Here is an 18,555-nt window from a genome sequence, read left to right as displayed (position 1 = left end):
ATTTTTAGCCCACCAAATAGTACGTTTTATTCTGATTTTAGTGATGTATAATAACTTATGATTTGCTTCATAAATAACAAAATAATTCAATAAAAACTATTTTTACTTTAGTTATTGGCTTTGAGTTAATGGGCCATTTTAAAAAATGTCATTGTTTGACAGTACTTGTCAAACACGATAATTCGGACTATCATTAGAGCGTCAATCATAGTTAAAAATGTATCTAGAAAAGAAACCCCCCCAGAAAATGTTATTATTATACAAGCATCGCTGAACTATTTAGGTTAATCAGAAAAAGAGATTTGTTAGCATTATCTCTAACTTAAAAGGCTTATTTATGTTTCCAAGAGAAAGATCATCATTTTAGGAACTTAATTTTTTGCCAAATTTCAATTTTTTATAATGTTAAGTGCAAGTTTATAGTTATTTATTTTGGAAGTGACAAACCATTTTTTATTCATTCATATTTATTCGAGTGAATAAACCGGTTTAAGTCACGTGTCTTATACAGTATTTTATTAAATTTCGACTTCTTATATTAAAAAAAAAAACTAAAATTACAGTTCTATTAAATTTGCACCGCGCCCCGTAGATGTAACATTGATGTTTGTTTGTTTACATCTGTAAATAGGCGAATGTCATTCAGAGTGATTTAATAGTTACTTTGCAGCAAGTGACTTAAACCATTTTTTATTCACGAAAAGAACAACTAGGTCCACAAGCGTAGCGAGTGGCCTAAGCTCTTCGAGTGAATAAACCGGTTTAAGTCACGTGTATACCTTTGTGACTAAGTATGTTCAGGCCAATTGCGTGTGACAAGTACTACTACCAAGTAATCTTCATAAAACGTTTCATTAACTCAAAGCTAACTAAGGTAAAATCTCTAAAAGCTCTAATGATCGTCCGAATTATCGTGTTTGACAAGTACTGTCAAATAATGACATTTTATGAAACGGCCCATTAACTCAAAGCCAATAACTAAAGTAAAAATAGTTTTTATTGAATTATTTTGTTATTTATGAAGCAAATCATAAGTTATTATACATCACTAAAATCAGAATAAAACGTACTATTTGGTGGGCTAAAAATCCAATATGGCGCCCATAAGAAAAAAGAAAGTTGATGATGGCTGCCAAAAAACGAAACGTCGTGTGGCAAATTTGAATCCATCATCGAATAGCTGAGAAAAAGTGGCAATGAAAAGGTGCTTTTAGTTTTGGAATATCTCTTCAAATAAGATTAGAAATAAATAAAAACAAAAAATCAAATTTTCAGTTTTTTTCGGATATCTTCGGAAGTACTCGGAAAATCGAAATTTTTAAAACTGCATTTGGTTGAGCTTTACATTGCGCAACTTTGCCCCAATTTAAACTTTCTCGTATCTCCTATAGTTTCCGAGATCCCAATGGTGAGGGTCGAATTTGAATTACCCTGTATACAAAGTGCTACAAATACACGTGTGTTATTTACGGTTTAGTGACAGGATGCACCACAAACTTTTTTTGACTGGTCAAAGGCTAATTTGACTATAGAAAATTAGGAAAACACGGTCACGTGACTTACTAGATCTACCACGACGTAATGCTTGGACATTTTTTGAAAAACTGTTTTTGCAAATAATGGCAATTTTCGTAAGGGTCAAATTTGCTTGAAACACCGCCACTATCCTAATGGGTAATCGACCTTAATGATTGTATTTCTACAGTTTTGCTACTACTCTAGATTTGGCAATCATTGTGCTAGGTTTGTGCCAAATATCAGGGCCGAATCTGCTCGATTTAAAAAAAATCGTTTAAAGATATTAGAGCGGTAACAGTCGAGGAAAACATTTAGTTAGCTTTGGAGCCCTCTGGCGGCTAAACGAAGCAACCTATCAACACAGGCGGCCATATTTTTTTGAAAGCCCATTTAATTTTCTATCCATTGACATATAAAAGTCTATACAAAGTGTTATGTGTAACAATAAAGACAGTTTTGACTAAATTTGACAACTACTACTTTAACCTTTATTAATTCGGTTATTTTGACAGTTACAGGGTAGTTCAATGTATCAATTTAAAAAATGATTTTTTTAAATAAGTGGCCTAATACAAATTTCTTTAATTTCCAACAGAGAATCAGACAGAATTATAAGAATGTGTTCCGTTTGAAAAACTAGACTTTCTGTCCTTTTTTAGAACTGATTTTTTGACCACACTGTATTATATATTTTGACGTGTTTCTGCACCCATTATTAGAACAAACCTTGTCTAATATGACAAAACACAAAAACCAAGAAAAAACCTTTCCTATATGACATTAATAGACGAAATATGTCTAGAATTTGACGTGTACAAAATTTTACTCAGCGGTTTACCCCTCGCTTTATGCTCATTTAAAATTTAAAATTTATGCAGTTAAAACTGAAGTTAACTAACTATTAACTTAAGATAATTAAGATTTATCACATTCTTAAATGAAAACAGTACTGCCCATGTTCGGAGCTGCCAAAATGCTTTGGGGACGTTTGTTCTAGTTAGATATTTGATGTTTTTCATTTAGAAATCCATATAGTTGATAGCAGTAACAAATTTTTAACAGCATTTTCTGTTTGGTTATTCCCAATATAATTGCAAGTAATCCAAGTGCACCGATATAATGTACTTTACCATTTGTAAAAATCATGTGATATTCAGGTAAATTTTCATTAGCTGCTGGATACTGAAAAACGTTAAATGTTAAGTGAGCATAAACCTACCATATCTCTGCATTTTAGAGCCAAATGTCTACTAATTTAATCTCAATTTGAAAACTACCAAATTTAACTTCAAGCAGTAGAACTGCATAGAATTTTACCTTACTAAATGTCTACTATGTCTATTATTGTTCTCACTGAAACGAGTTTTTAGAAACAAACATTGTATAATGTTCAAATCATTGTTGGGGTTATTTTCAAGTTTGTGCGAACCGCGAGTAAAACGTGCTTCTCCCGTTAAATTGCCATATTAAAATTTGTGTGTTATACGTGTTTGCTTATTTTTATCTTCTTAGCAAGAGCTAACAGATGTATTTTATTTGTCTTGGAAATGACGTAGTCATAAAAATCGGACAAACGTTGTAACGAGCCGATCGTAACTGTCATTGTTTTTATGGTTGCCAAACAATGTCGCTTTGAGGTTGTATTTTATAGGAGATGATGTACCCGAATTTTGGATAATGTATTTTTAGACTAAAATTATTGGAATGTTCACTCAACACTTTATGATGTTAATAATGTCAACAACAAAGCTGTTCAGGAAGTTATGTGTTTATTATAATTATTTTTGTTGTAATCAGCTGACTGTCCTAAGCCAGGGCTTGACAGGCCATTCCGGCTATACCAAAAATACAATCTACTGAAACTGTTTTATTAAGAACAAAAAAGTTGAGGTCGACAGTATCTCAAAAATCATGAGGTGACACAATTTATTACTGTCCGTTGACTTTTCGTCAGAGAGTTGTGCAATGTGTACGTGATAATCGGGCAAAAAAAAAATCAGAATGTTTTTTCTCCGCAGTTTAATTGGGTCGAGGAAAATCCAAACTTGGAACTTTTGGTGCGCCATTTCTGAAGTAGGCGATTAAGACACGCGAAATGGATTAGCGTGCTAAGGCGCCTATCGATCTTTGATCGAGATAAACAGACAAATTAGAAATATTGACTGATGATTTCGTAATCTTCTGTTTTTGTCTAATTCTTGGATTAGACCAGGAGTAATTGGATAGCAGCAAAATAAGGTCTGAGATAAGGAGTTTTGAAGGCTAAATACTAAATTGAACTTTGTTAGGTTTAGTAACTTCCTTCTTCACCCATCATTTTTTTTTTTGGTAATACCTTTTTGGAGATTTTTTTTAGAGGCAACATTTCACCGGTTTAGACATTTTCCTTGATTAATTAAGCGAGCGAAATGCGTTCGAACGAATAAATCAATCAATTTATTGGCGTTTTCTGACCCGCTGAACGCATTACCATTTCAGTAGGATTTACGATTGTGTAATGGTTACACGAATTGGAATTTTGATTGCCGATACGGCCCTTGAGTGTCCAGACATGGCAGTATATTTAATTTATGTGTTCCCTTATTTGAACTACGAAAAACTGTGACGTTTCAACACCCATCTACATTATAATCAATCGAACCACCATAATCACGTAACCTTCGTTTACATTAACGATTTCCTCTGGTCTGTTAGGAAATTGTGCATGACCAATGATGCGGCTCTTTTATAGTTTTATCATTCATTAGTTACAATGATGATGGTGATTTCCTTTTTCAAAAATTAGAATAAATGTATTTATTACTGAAATTTGTTGTTTTAGTGTCAATCAGATAATGTAGCACTAGACGAAATATGTCAGTGAAAAATAAGTCCAAAAATAATGGGAACAACCAAGCAAAAATCAACAAAACAAGACGAAGATTACAATAAGAAAACCCGTTTAAACTAAAAGACTTCATAGATTCTTTCGATCCTTGTCCTGAAGACAGACTTGACGAATTGAAAATATTTCTCTGAAAATAGCTTTGTCGAAATATGGGAAATTCAGTCTGATGCTGAATATGCTATTGTTTCTCTGAAGAAGTTTAAATTGAAGGACATTGAAAAGAATGCTTTCAAAGATTTGAAACCGCTGGTAATTTTTTGTACACCAAAATGCCTTTTTGCATACAAAATACCTTGAAATGCCTTTAAAATACCTCACAATGCTTCTATTATTGCTTAAAATGTCTCATAGTGATAATGCCTTAAAACTGCCTTGAAATAGATCAAAATGCCTTTAAATTATTTAAACTGCCTCAGGATACCTTCAAATGTTTACACATTTTTTGGCATTCTTAAATTTCGTTCTAAATCCCTTGGTATTGAGATAATGATAAACCTTGATAAAATACACCCTAGAAATTAATTTTTTGCTATTTTTTGAGTAAACCTAAATGTAGACAGTTGTAAGAATTCAAATTGCAAAATACACGTTTCTTGACGTTGAAAATGCAATTCTGCATGTTCTTGCAACACTGTAAAGGCCAGTTGACATCTGTCAAAATTAGTCACGTGACCTTTAAAATGTAGTTTAAACCTCGAGAATTTAGTGAATTAAATTTAGACAGTTGTAAAAGCTGAAATTGTAAAATACACGTTTCTTGACGTTGAAAATGCAATTCTGCATGTTCTTGCAACACTGTAAAGGCCAGTTGACATCTGTCAAAATTAGTCACGTGGCTTTCAAAATGTAGTTTAAACCTCGAGAATTTAGTGAATTAAATTTAGACAGTTGTAAAAGCTGAAATTGTAAAATACACGTTACGTGACGTTAATAATGCAATTTTGAGCTTGCAACACTGTAAAAGCCAGTTGACACCTGTCAAAAACCGTCACGTGGCTTTTAAAATGTAGTTTCCTCGAGAATTTAGTGAATTAAATTTAGACAGTTGTAAAAGCTGAAAATGTAAAATACACGTTACGTGACGTTAATAATACAATTTTGAGCTTGCAACACTGTAAAAGCCAGTTGACACCTATCAAAAAACAGTCACGTGACCATAAAAATGTTAAAAAATTGGTAAATTATTAGAATAATTTGTAATGAATATTGTTTCAACTCAATATCGTGTAACGAAGATTTTACCATAATAATGCTGTTCTGTTAAATTTTTAGTCAATTTTGTTATATTGACACACTATATTGTCTACTGCAATGTATTCCTTAAAATATCGCAAAATTTCGTTGAAAGAGGCTTTATTTCGCTCAAAACTACAATGAAAATACTACCAAATGATAATACTATCAAATACATTATAAAAAATACCTCAAAATGCATTGTAATAATGGGAAAGTGCCTCATAATACCTCACTGATCTATACTAGCAGGACAAATGGTTAGAAATAATTTTTCTGGAAAATGAGAACTCTAAATCACCTCTAGACTTTACTAAAATGCCTTGTAACATGGAGAACAGACGTACAAAAACTCAGAAATTTTTTCAGCTTTCTGGACGTATTGTTGTTAAATACTAGGAAAATCTGGAACAGTTGTAAATTAGTGTAACTTTATTGTTAACTGTAACCTTTAAAGCTACATTTGAAATATTTGAAAAACCTAAACTAGTTTACTTTACTAACTCTAACTTGAAAGCTTAAAAAGTTACTTGGAGATGGTTAACCTAGAGGTTGATGGTATTTAGTAACAAAACCCTTCTAATATTCTATTTCCAATGAGAACTGTGCACTAAACATTTTCATAAACATGAGGAGTCCAAATTACTTGAAGATTTTACTAAAAAATAGTAGAAGCTTAAGAAAGCTGCTGAAAGTGATTAAGATAGGGAAACTGTAATATTTTGAAGCAAACTACGAGGCAAATGAGAAGAGAATATTGATTGATGTTGAAGACTTTAAAGATGAAGATGTGGCAAAAAAGTTTTCTTTTACCTGGACGAAAGCGATCTGAGAATGTCTAATATCTTAGCTGGGATGAAGTCTGATTAAGCTGTCGAAGATATCTAACTTACTAAAAATAAGAGAAGTAATTTTTTTAGGATGCTGTGAAATAAAATAAACGAAAAATATCAAAGATATGGAGAAATCTTCTCAAGAAGCATGATTACTGATGTTGAAGACATATTTATCACATTTATCTTTTTCTCCATAAGCTAGATATTAGTGAGTGCATCATTAAGTAGTGATCATGGACAAAGTTTATAACTCTGATTCTTGTATTATTTTGTCCTTTTCTTCATTTATTATTTTTGTTCATTTTCTTGTTTCATCCAATGCTTGTCAATGCTTTGTCTTCTTTCCGTACTCACTTTGTGTGTCTGATTGTTACACAGATATATCACAATCAAGGTTTCTAAACAATTTTCTACAACCTAAGATATCGGTTAATAACCCATAAATTACTTACATAACATGAGTTAATTTAATGAAGGCCATTATTTTATTGGCGTTTATGCGGTCCAACTTGGACTGTAATTGCCTTACAATCTCATTTAAACACCTAATTACCGTCGTTGTTTCAATGTTTTAGTATGAGTACAACATTTCATTGAATTTGATGAGCAAAAACAGCTGCTCACACGTCGCATAACTTCCTGAAACGCTTTTTTCTTTATTAAATAAATTAAGTGAAACTGTACGGTTTAATTGGTTGTCGTCAGGCGGTGCCCGAAAAAATAATCCTGAAACACCCGGACGGGTCCTGGCCGAACATCAAAGATATCGACGATGATGAGGTCGTTCTGCCGGTTAAGAAGAGCCGGCGCAAGTCTTGGCACGCCATCAAGTTTGAGAAGCAGAAGCGCAGGAAGAGCGAGCTGGAAGATCAGTTTGGTTCGCCACCGCAAGCGCGCAGGGAGAAAAGAGGATCATGGTGGAATATTTTTACCGGAGCGCCTAGGTACTTTTTGAATGCAGTTTGATTAAAAATGTTTTGAAACAAGTTTACTAACCGGTTAAAAAAATGGTGCCAAAAAATCACAAAACAAGTAAAAGTAAGACTTAAATATAATAAATACGAAAAAGTGGATGATTTTGTTACAGACTGTCCAAAATTGAATTTGATAGTTTTTTATACAATACTACAAATTTTAGAGTAAAATAAAGGGTATGCAAAAAAAAAAACAAGTTTGTAAGACACACACATAAATGAAACTTAAACTTTAGATTATCGTTTAACTATAATTTATAAAAATTACCATAAAACCTCTATATGGCTTAAATTATTGTTTTTTATACATACTTTGCCAGTCAAAACCAAAAACTACTTGAACAATAGCAACTGCAAGGTGCTTCATATTATTCTCTATTTTATTGATTAATAATACAAAGTGTAAACGAACAATTACGATTTTCTTCTTCTCATAAATCTTTATTTCTTCTAAAAACGCCCAAAACATTCCGAGATATTGAAAACTAATGCCCCATTTGATTTGAGCAATTTATTTGCAGAAAATCTGAGAAAAGTTTTCAGGTCGCATTTTTCAGATTACTTTTTTGGTTTAGACCTGTTTTATCGCGAAATGGGATGAAGTAACAAATTAAGAAGCAAACAAACTAAACATTTTTCTAACTACTACATTTCGTCATCTTATTTTACTTAACCACCCTGTATAAGTAAGTAATAAATCTCTAAGATAAATGAGTAGGTTAAATAGAACTAAAGCTACTCATTTTTGTAACAATAATTTAAAATGCCATATCGTACTGGGTGCTTATTCTTGAAACGAGGGAAGGGAGTTATCAAGAGAAAGACCTGTAGAATGTGACAGGAACCCGTTATTGTCAACTTCTTCTGTCACATTCTATCAACACTACTCCTAAGATTTCCGTTCCCTGCTTTCAAGAATTAGACTCCTGAGTGCGGATTCTTGAAACGAAGGAAGGGAATTATCAAAAGAAGGACCTATAGAATGTGACAGGAACCCGCCATTGTCAGCTTTTTCTGTCACTCTCTATCAACACTTCTCTTGAGAATTCCGTTCCCTGCTTTCAAGAATAGGCCCCCTGGAGATATCCGGAGAATAATAATTTTTTTTTTAGTTTACTTGACGAGATAATTATTGAAAACCAAAAACCCTTTTTGACACCATTTTTCCATCATCTCGTGTGCTGTCAAAGTCTGACGTTTCGATTTTCGTAAATTATCAGGTTTTTTCAAATATATAGATATTTTGAACAATTTTTTTTTCAAATTCATTTATATAACTGCACAGAGAAACACTGGACATCATTCATACAAAACATGTCATCGCTGACAAGTAACAGAGAGATCAAGTGAAGGGCTGCATTTATAACTATTTACTTGTCTTATTATAATCATTTCTCAGTATTATTTAGCAATTTTTCAGCAGTTGCCTTTAGCTTTTTTATTTATATTCAAAATATAATAACATTCCGTTGTTTTTCAAGAACGTTGCTGACAACTCAAATTTTAATAATTTTATAATCGTTATGGGTCAAAATGACTAAAACCACATTAGAAAAGAATATAGGTTGATACAAAGGCAATAAATAAAAAATTTCTGGTTAAAATCGTCTAGGGTTTGTCTAGAATTTGTTCTGCTTGTATTGTACCTATTGATTTTAGAAAATTATTGGTGGTGTGGTTATTAATATTATTAATTTAATTGATTAACATAAACCACTCACAATTCTCTGATTAGGCAGTAAAAGTTTGACAAGTTTGAGTTAAAAAAACACCCTCGTAGGTACTTTGAATTACTAATTATGCCAAGCACTAATACAAAAATGTTTTTAAAATTTGTATGAGAAAATCAAACAAAAATAAGATGACGTAATAATTTAATAGATAAGAAATTATCGATATGACAAATAATGAACCAAACTTCATATTCAAACTTTTATCTGTCTTGTTGCATTGTTCGTTTGGGTTTGATTAGTTCATTAGTTCGATTTTATTTTATTGATTTATTATTTTTCTGTAATTTTTTCTTGGTTTAAATGATCCACTATTTTTTACATATTTCCACTTAAATTAGACAACCTGTAATCTGTAATTATTGAGTGTTTAGTAAACCACACTAAAGCCTATACTAACTGGCTAAACCGTATATGGTTTATTTCTATTTCTTCGACTCGCCTATTAGTCCCAACATTTTTTCCTAAGCATTGTTATTTACGATCTATCAATAATCCGTGTTCGGTCCGATTTATGAAAAAAAAAATGTTCAATAACAATAATTTATTATTTCTCGGAAAAGAATAATGCAGCGAGATAGTGGTTTGTAACTGAAGCTGGGCGTAGTCGGCAATTATTATTACTATCGGCACACAGTAATAAAAACAATCACTACAACAACTGTACCAAACATATTTCGCACTGACCAACACGGGAAAAAATCGCCGGGTACGTAAATCGTGCTTTAAATGGGCGTGGACTGAATTAAATTATAGTTTGTGCGTACGGTATGACTGGAAAACCGTTTCCGTTACACAAAAATATGAATATCACTTTGGGTAACCTTTAAAACTATGCAGTGGGCGTACTATTATAAAAATAAATCACCCAAACTGGTTTTTTGATTATACACTCAACAATGGATGATAGTGAATTCACTAAAGTTTAACGCACAAAATAGTATATTATTCAACGAGTATGTAATGATAGCTATTACTAATGAAGATACGATTGTATCGAGCATATTAAAAAAGATCATTATTAGCAGTTATACGTCGATAACCTTACTCATGTCAAAACTCAAAATAAAATACAAAAAATTACATTCTCTCATCCAATACCAAAGTTTTAAGTAAACTATGTCATACCACATACAAAGTCAGAGCCAATTAAGAAATGTATCTATTTCCGCTTTTTAACTAGTTGCTGGTTACTGGGATAAAATATGACAAACACTAGATTTTTGTAACATTTTTGTGGATTATGATGAGAAATTCCAACATAATAAGCATTTTTGTGAGCAGTCAGCTAAATCAAATAGTAAAGAATTTACACTAAATACTGAATTTAAAAACACGATTGCAGACATTCTTGTTTTCAAAGTTTGTTTCAGAATTGTTCAAGTTTCTGATTTCTCAAACGATTTTATATTGATTTCACATTCTCAGAAAATATTTTATTCAACATTTACTCACATCTTTGAGGCTTAAATTTTTAACTTGTACACCGGGTGATTAACTAAGATAGGACTCCTGCTGCATTAGGTTAGGTTAGATTGAATTTTTAATCGAATTTGACATTTGAAATAAAAAAATGTTGCCTAGATACTACTACATCTACAAAAAATCAGTGGCAAGAAAGAATTTGTGTTGGACAACCCTGTAGTAACTGATCCTACTGTTTGATTATGCTACTAAGACTAAACGTTTGAAGATAGGACAAAATTGCATGTTGCTATCTCATTTTTTTAAATTTGTATATATTTTTTTTGAAACACTCTAAATTTTGAGTATTGTTGGTTTTTTGGAAATTTTAAAAACAAGTATCGTCGTAACATAGATCTCGAAAAAGTAGATAAATAGATATAAACGTGCCAACCGTTTTGCTCTATCTTCCAACGTTGTTCCAATATCTCGAAAATGACAACATTTAGAAAGAAACTGATCGTAAGAGAGAGATCTGAGAACGTAAATTGTTTAGATATTTTTCGAAACATTGACGTGCTCCATGTAGAATCTGGGAAACCTGGAGGAAAAATGTGCGACAGAAAACCTAAAAAAAAAGTCCAAGTAGGCAAAAAGTTTGCTGCGATGTTGTCAATGTCGATGTCCTAAATAATTTCCATTTATTTTTATAATCTATTTGCGATAAGTTTCTTGTTTTTAGTTTGGTCTCTCTGTAAATCAGGGTTGACACTTTTCGTTGGGTTTTCGGGGTACAAAGTTTGCAGGGAGAATCAGATTTGGGCTCATTTGTTTCGGATATACAGAGGATTTTTGAAAATTGGTCATATTCGATTTTTTTGCGATATCTCAGCTGTCATTTAAGTTAACAAAATGCTGAAAACGGCCACTTACTGACCGTAAGTAAGTTTTTTCTTATAGAACACCCTATACGTATATTATTGGTTCATTGGATAGCTTTTTAAGCTGATTCCAATGGTATACAGTTTTATATACTTATCTCTACTATTTACTAAAATATTAATAAAAAACTGCTCCATAAAAACGAATGTGCGAAGAGACCGCATTTCCTATATCTAAGAAATCTGTTATTTTCATCTTTGTTGGTCAAATAAATTGTCTGAAGAAATAGAAGATTGTTTCTTAATGGAAAAAACAGTTTTTTATTAATAATTTAAAAAATAGTAGAGATAAGTAGTGACCGTTTTGAGTTTTTTGTTAACTTAAATGACAGCTGAGATATTGCAAAGATTCGAGTATGGCCAATTTCCAAAAATTCTCTGTTTATCCAAAACAAATGACAATAGGCCAATTCTGATTGGTCCTGCAAACTTAATTCAAACATCAAACTGGCAACACCTTTCTTACTTTTTTCTATCTATTACCGTTTGCTCTGTACACCGAAAAACCAACGAAAAGTTCCCTCCCTGTACACAGAAACCTAAACTAAATACAAAGAACTTATCGCAAATAGATTATCAAAATAAATAGGAATGATTTCTAGTCACAAAATTAATTTAGCAAGTAATTTAGTCGACGAATTCAGAAAGACGTTTGACAACATCGCAGCAAATTGTTTGTTTACTTGAACTTTTTTTAGGTTTTCTGTCTTTGTTTGGCGCATGTAATTATCAATGTTTCTTTTACCACACCTGTATATTATAAAATTAGGCTTATTTTTGGAAGTTCTGCTACAGAAAACGGACTATATTCTGTCACTTATCCAGTGAGTTTTCTTCAGAAACTAAAAGTGGTAATTTATGCAAACTGGTGACTGAGCTGTCAATGACACACTAATAAAACTTTCGACACCCTGTATTTTCAAAGGTTTGAGACCCATGTTCCTGGATTATAAAAACTTTTGATTTTCTCTACCAAGTGAAGTATAAAAGTGAACATTATTGTTATCTTTGTCATTATTTGTTCACAAAATCGAACTGTTTTGCACTATTCCAGTATCATCATCAACAATAGACATTCCGTCGGCTTTTCGAATCACTATCCACAATATGGTATACAAAGCATACAACGTCTTCCGGTCACGTATACAAGAGAAAGCCCACATCAGTCGCTTCTGTATGTACAAAAACATCGTCGATAAAGTTATTTTCAGTCGGCGTAATAATAAAGTAAAGAAGGTCGCATTGAAGGCCTTTTACAGCCTAATAATAATAATAATGAAATATTAATAACAGGATATGTCAATAATATAGATACTTGGTCGTTAAGGAGGTACTCATTTCGAGTTTGCAACCTTTTAAAGGTTTTCCTCTCCCTTTTTTTTTTTAGCTGATTGCGCTCGGTTGTCAGGGACAAATAATTATCGAAACGACAAAAATTAACTCAATTCATCATTATCAATGTGAAATTGTGTGAGTATTAATTAATGTTCACTGACAACTTACCTACAGGCAGTGTCGTTGGCGCAAAATGCTCGAGATTTATTGATACAATTTGTTCGAGTGGTTGTGTTAAATACTTTTGCAGATTAGTGTCAATTAGCTTCAGGGACATTATTTGTCAAGTGGTCCAATTTGAAATTCGCACTGGTTTAGTAACAATTTTTTTGTTTTATTTACAGTGTGAAATCGCTTTAGTCTTAACCTTTACATACCGGATAGTGATATCAGGAAGTGCAAGAACACTTTCTCTTTGACATAAATTCGACAAGTCTGCGACGTACGGTGTAAATTATTATTGATTTCCTGTTATTACGCACTTTTTCTACAGAAAAAGTCATTTAACTAAGTTAATTCGTCCGTTTTTAATTAATTACTTAAGCGAAATGCAAATCAGCTTAAAACTCATTCAGTTTCGGAATAATTATGTGGGATTATCAGTTAAAGAGTGGCTGGGGTATTGACCAGCCCATGTGGAATTTATTATTGTTAAATAATTAACTTGTTTACATTTTGATTCGATAATGGAATTTAATTATAATTATTACTTGGCTAATTAGTTTTGTACAGGGTGTAGCATTTTGCGATTGTTTTATGGGTTTAGCCTTTTTTAATGATGTGACATTGATCCAAATAGGCTTCTTGCACAGTCATTTTTGTTGTGTAAATTGATAAGACTGATAGTACTTAGAAGTTAATTCAAGTAAATTAACATTTAACGGCAATAATAAAAATAAAACTTCCACAAATAAAAAAAAATGTTTATCATTTGGTATAAGAGCAAAACTATAATACTTTTCAAATTTCAACCAAAAATAAAACTTTTTACGAAACTTTACATTTCCTGATTTTAAATTAATTATATGGCGGGTAGGTGTGACACAGTTAACTATGAGCGTTGCTATTGGATGTAATAATCAAACCAATCCCCGACTTTTATTTTGACTTTTTTGTATTTGTAGTTGGTAGGCAGAGATTCCTTGATAGGGAAAGCAACTGTCAAACTTGTCATTGTTATTATTAAACTTATTATGCATTCTAATAAGATAATTTAAGACATTTAACCGCCAGTTGCACTTTCGTACTTTAAGCATGGCTTAAATTAAGTGTGGTTTAGATTGTGACTTTTTTCACCTGTATTGTCACAGTCTGACCCACACTTAAATTATGCTCGGCTTAAATGATTAAAAGTACATTCAACTTTATTTGAATTGATATTGAATTGTTGTACAATTATTGTAATTAAAAAACGAATTATTTTTGAATTTTCAGATTTTCCAATTTTTTCCGGAAAATTACCGAAAACTTTCTGAAAAATGTTGTTTACCTAACCTCAACACTTTTCAAAATAATATGAATTTTGAAAAAAAATAATTTTTTTATAAAAGTATCCCTGGACAAAACATTCCTGATATAAAAGCTTTAATCCAGGCTTTAATCTTTCGGTAGCGTGACATTTCTACTATATATGGTATACAGAGTGATCAAAAGATAATTGCAAGGGCTACAAATTGGTATATTGAACCACCCTGTAACTGTCAAAATAACAGAGTTATGGGCTGTCACAGTAAAAACTGTCAAAATCAAACAACTCAGTTTTAACAGTAAATAACTCACTTATTCGACGTTTTAGGTTAGGTTGTTAAGAAAATCACTCTCGGGACTAGGTCGTTCCGAAGGTCTCCGTTCCTGAACCGTTGGACTTTTATCTATTCGCATAATTATATCATCTAAACTTTCTCGAGAGTGATTTTCTTGATTTTTATCCATTCTTTGATTTAAGTTAAATTGAAGAAAAATGAAAATCAAAAAGAATTTACAAAAAACTGATCTTTATAACCCAAAGGGATGCCAAGTTATTTTTCCAAGGGGAAATAACTAAACCTAACTATAATTTCCTACCGCGAATCTAACTTAATTTACTATCTGATTTCTAACACAGGCGACTGTTTGGAAATCAATAATCACTACTGTAATTAAATTTACATCCTGTCCAACAATCCCTAAATAGATTAAACAACTTATCTACTACTTACAGTCTCTGAAATTGTTAATTTAGGCTCAGGTTCACTGTTTAAATTGAAAGAGTCCCTCCTATGTGTCAGTCACAATGACGGACCTCTCCTCATCTGCTTTCTTTGGCCCCACTGTCGGTATCGTCGTGTACCAGTGTGTAGTACTTCAGATCTCGGCCTATCCTGTTCACCTCAAACCGATCGTCCAAAACTTCTCATTTGACGCCAGCACTGGTTTAGGATTAGGGCACAGCCAAAGTATTGTCCAAAAAAAGCAAGCAGGGAAGAAAAACCAAATTCACCACGCGATAACTCGTCAACCGTATTATCGTTTCCGCGTTTTTCTTCGGTTTTCAGCTCAAAATTCGCGACTAAATCGTATTCTAAAGTAATGACATCAATCTCAAGTCTACAATTGACAATTCTCTACCTTTTTTTTTACCTGAATCACCCTAGCATCCCTTATAATTTTTAATTTAGGCACACAGAAAAAAAGAAAAAACAAATCTTAAAAAGAATGGATATTTTTAAGACAAGGTTAGGTTAATAAAAAAATGTATATAAATAAATAAACGCTATACAGGGTGGCCAAAAGAGAATTTCATGGGCTACAAATTGGTATATTGAACCACCCTATAATTGTCAGAATAACCGAGTTATTGACAATATAATGGAGTAGTTTACAGGGTGATTCAATGAACTTTTAACATCCTTGTAACTTGTTTAATTTTCATTTTATAAAAAAAAATACCAAATATGATTCTTGTAGATATTTGCATATACTTTATTCCTAGATAATCCATCAGTATACAGGGTGTCCCAAACTTTACCAAAAAACCAAACTTATAATTTTTTATTTGATTTTTGGAATCTACGTCAAATTCTAGGCCTACTTGATGTAAAATGTTTGTATCGATATTCAATTGTTTTTGCTCTAGCAGCCTTACTTTGACCACCCTCGTCGAAAACAGAAATTCCCAATTTGAGCGAAATTTTTGTGTACTTTTCCAGAAAATCGTCCATAACTCGCTTATTTGCCACACCCTGTATAAACACACCGTATAACAAAAGAATGCTAATGAACGGGGCTATCACGTGACGTTGAGCGGGCACCACTACGTTGTCCCGTTTAGCCGCTAGAGCGCGTCAAAGTTGACTCTTGTTTTTTGCAGTTTTTGCTCAATATCTCAGGAACGTTTCAGGTTAGAGGTCTAATTTTTTACCACAGATGCACCTCGATGGGATACAACTTTAACCTTCTATACACTTTTTTGGTACAAGAAATTTCAAGTATAAATTTATTATTTTCAAAATTAACCTCAACTGCCTAAATGCCTTCAAGTTAATAGTACAAAAACGAATTATTTTTGAATTTTCATATTTTCCAATTTTTCCGGAAAATTACCGAACATTTTCTGGAAAAATTTCCACAAATTTAATTTTCCGGAAATTTCACATTCCTGGTGGTAGGGTTAGGTTCAACACGAGAATATTGCTGTACTGTTTTAATTGACGTTTGATAAAGAAAGATACACATACATAAGTTGGAAAACGCCACAATAGTGGGGGGGTTGCGTGCTTTAGGAGGGACGATACAACGTTGCCAAGAGCATCAAAAAGAATTAGTGGTAATTAATTATTGACTATAGTTATCACAATTATTCTTCTATAATTTAAAGCCAAACATCCTCTTATTGTCTGTGATTTAATTAAAACTAAAATGTATTAGCTTATTTTATTAAGCTGTTTTTTTTTGTGTTAAACCTTCTATATTTTCATATGGATATTATTATGCTATAGGCAAGTAACAATGCACAAAGTGACAACAGGACACACTATTACATCCTTCCTTATAAAGCAATCTATTATTGTTTATTGGTCAATAGTTAAAAATTAAAGAATTAAAATTATTAACAATTATTAATAAAATAAATTATTAATAAATTATTAAAATTAATAGTCAATAGTTAAAGTTTAACTTAACAAAGTGGTACTAATTAAAATTGAATTACCTGTTATGCAATGTTTTCAACATACTTGAGTGAATTTCAATTTAGTTTCCGTCAAATCTCTCTTTTTAAAGGAAGAATCTACCACTTCTTTCTTATGGAGAAAAGTTCTTTAGAAAAATCTTGTTCTTGAAGTTCAGAGCTATTGGATTTTGAAAAAATCTAACATTATCCCACATTTAAAAAAATCAATTACTACAGAGAAAGAAGGCATTGTCAATATAAGTCTCACTTAAACTCAACTAATTTTTAGTAGTAATAACTAATTTTTAAATCAAACTACTTTCAAGCCTGAACAAACACATACGAATTCGAACCGAAGTTGTCCTACCTCGGTTATGTATCAGCTAGTCCTTAATAGGAGACCTAAGACAAAAAGTAGGTTAGAATCGTCATTGTTTTGCTCAGTTTCAGAGCTTTTTGATTAAAACATAGTTACTACTTGCAATTTAAGTGAGATCTTTATAGACAAACCTATGCTTCGACAAATTTTGGTGGGGGTTACGTACAAGTTTACGTAGGACAACCAAAAAATGGGTTGTCCTACGTAAACATCATCTCAACTATTTTCTTGAAGTGCCTAAATACAATGGTTGTCACACTTTTTCGGTTGGTTTGTTTAGTGCAAAACCAGTGTATTACTATAATGTTTTAATAACATTTGATAGAGCAGGATACAGATACATCGGTTTTGCACTAAACTTTTGCTGCCGATTCGAGCGTAAACGCTCCATTTTAGGAGCAAAATTTCGTTAAGAGAGCGGAATCCGAGCGGTATTTACTTGTGAGGATTTTGTGAGAATTTCGACTATTTGATTTCACATACTTCAAAAAGTTGTGATTTAAGTGAAAAATCGAAGGATTGCCAGCTTGGATTTTTGTTGTCTAAATCTAAAACAGTAAAAATTTTACAAAACAAGTTTTCCAAAACTGCAATGAGAACTTGAATTGATTACAAACTTAAAAAGAAAACTTATTCAGGTCGTACTTTTCAAGCGAGAATTTTGTGAGTGAAAATTTCAAATGTTATGAGAGCATTTTGGGTTTGTTGCGTGAGGGAAATAAGATTTTTACAACGGCAATATTATGTCACAGTGCAACTGCATTGTTAAACAAGAGTAGAATGCGATATTTGTGTGCATCAATAATCAGTAATCTATAATAGTCTTTTTCTACTTTTAGTAGATCTAATCATCGTGCAGACAAAACCAACTTTGCGCACTTAATTAGGTAAAAAGCAGTTTTATAACTTGCCTCACTTTTTTTAAAAGTGGAGTAATTACCCGGGCAAGGTTAATGACACTTGAATTACACTATTACAACATTAAATATTTACCGTAGGAAAATTGAAGCAGCCTAACAAAACTCCATCTAATTAATCTAGAAAACTTGTTACCTGTTGAAACCATAATCAAGATAAATGCATGAAAGTTCTTCTTACGTAACTATACCGATAAAGCGTTTAGCGTTTATTTCACCGTGTTTCATTTAATGAAAGTATACGATTATGA

General features: G+C 32.0%; 2 protein-coding genes across 15 annotated transcripts in view; one reads left to right on the top strand and one right to left on the bottom strand.

The window, feature by feature from the left end:
- The window catches only part of mtd (TLD domain-containing protein mustard), a 112,754-nt gene that overhangs the window by 51,027 nt on the left and 43,172 nt on the right, over positions 1–18,555 (top strand). For 8 of the 13 annotated variants that reach the window (XM_081996149.1, XM_081996146.1, XM_081996148.1 and 5 more), the window contains exon 2: positions 7,180–7,418. The exons of the other annotated variants lie outside the window; for them this stretch is intronic. In XM_081996149.1, coding sequence (XP_081852275.1) covers positions 7,180–7,418 — 239 coding nt within the window. The remainder of the gene's footprint in view (positions 1–7,179; positions 7,419–18,555) is intronic. 13 annotated transcript variants of the gene reach the window in all.
- LOC145740594 (uncharacterized) overlaps positions 1–18,555 on the bottom strand; it is a 216,316-nt gene that overhangs the window by 177,174 nt on the left and 20,587 nt on the right. The window lies entirely within an intron of this gene.

The sequence above is a fragment of the Ips typographus genome, linkage group LG2 (genome assembly GCF_016097725.1).
Source record: "Ips typographus isolate SLU linkage group LG2, UJ_Ityp_2.0, whole genome shotgun sequence".
Taxonomy (NCBI): domain Eukaryota; kingdom Metazoa; phylum Arthropoda; class Insecta; order Coleoptera; family Curculionidae; genus Ips; species Ips typographus.
The sequence above is the reverse complement of the archived record's forward strand: the minus strand, read 5'-3'. Positions and strand labels throughout refer to the sequence as shown.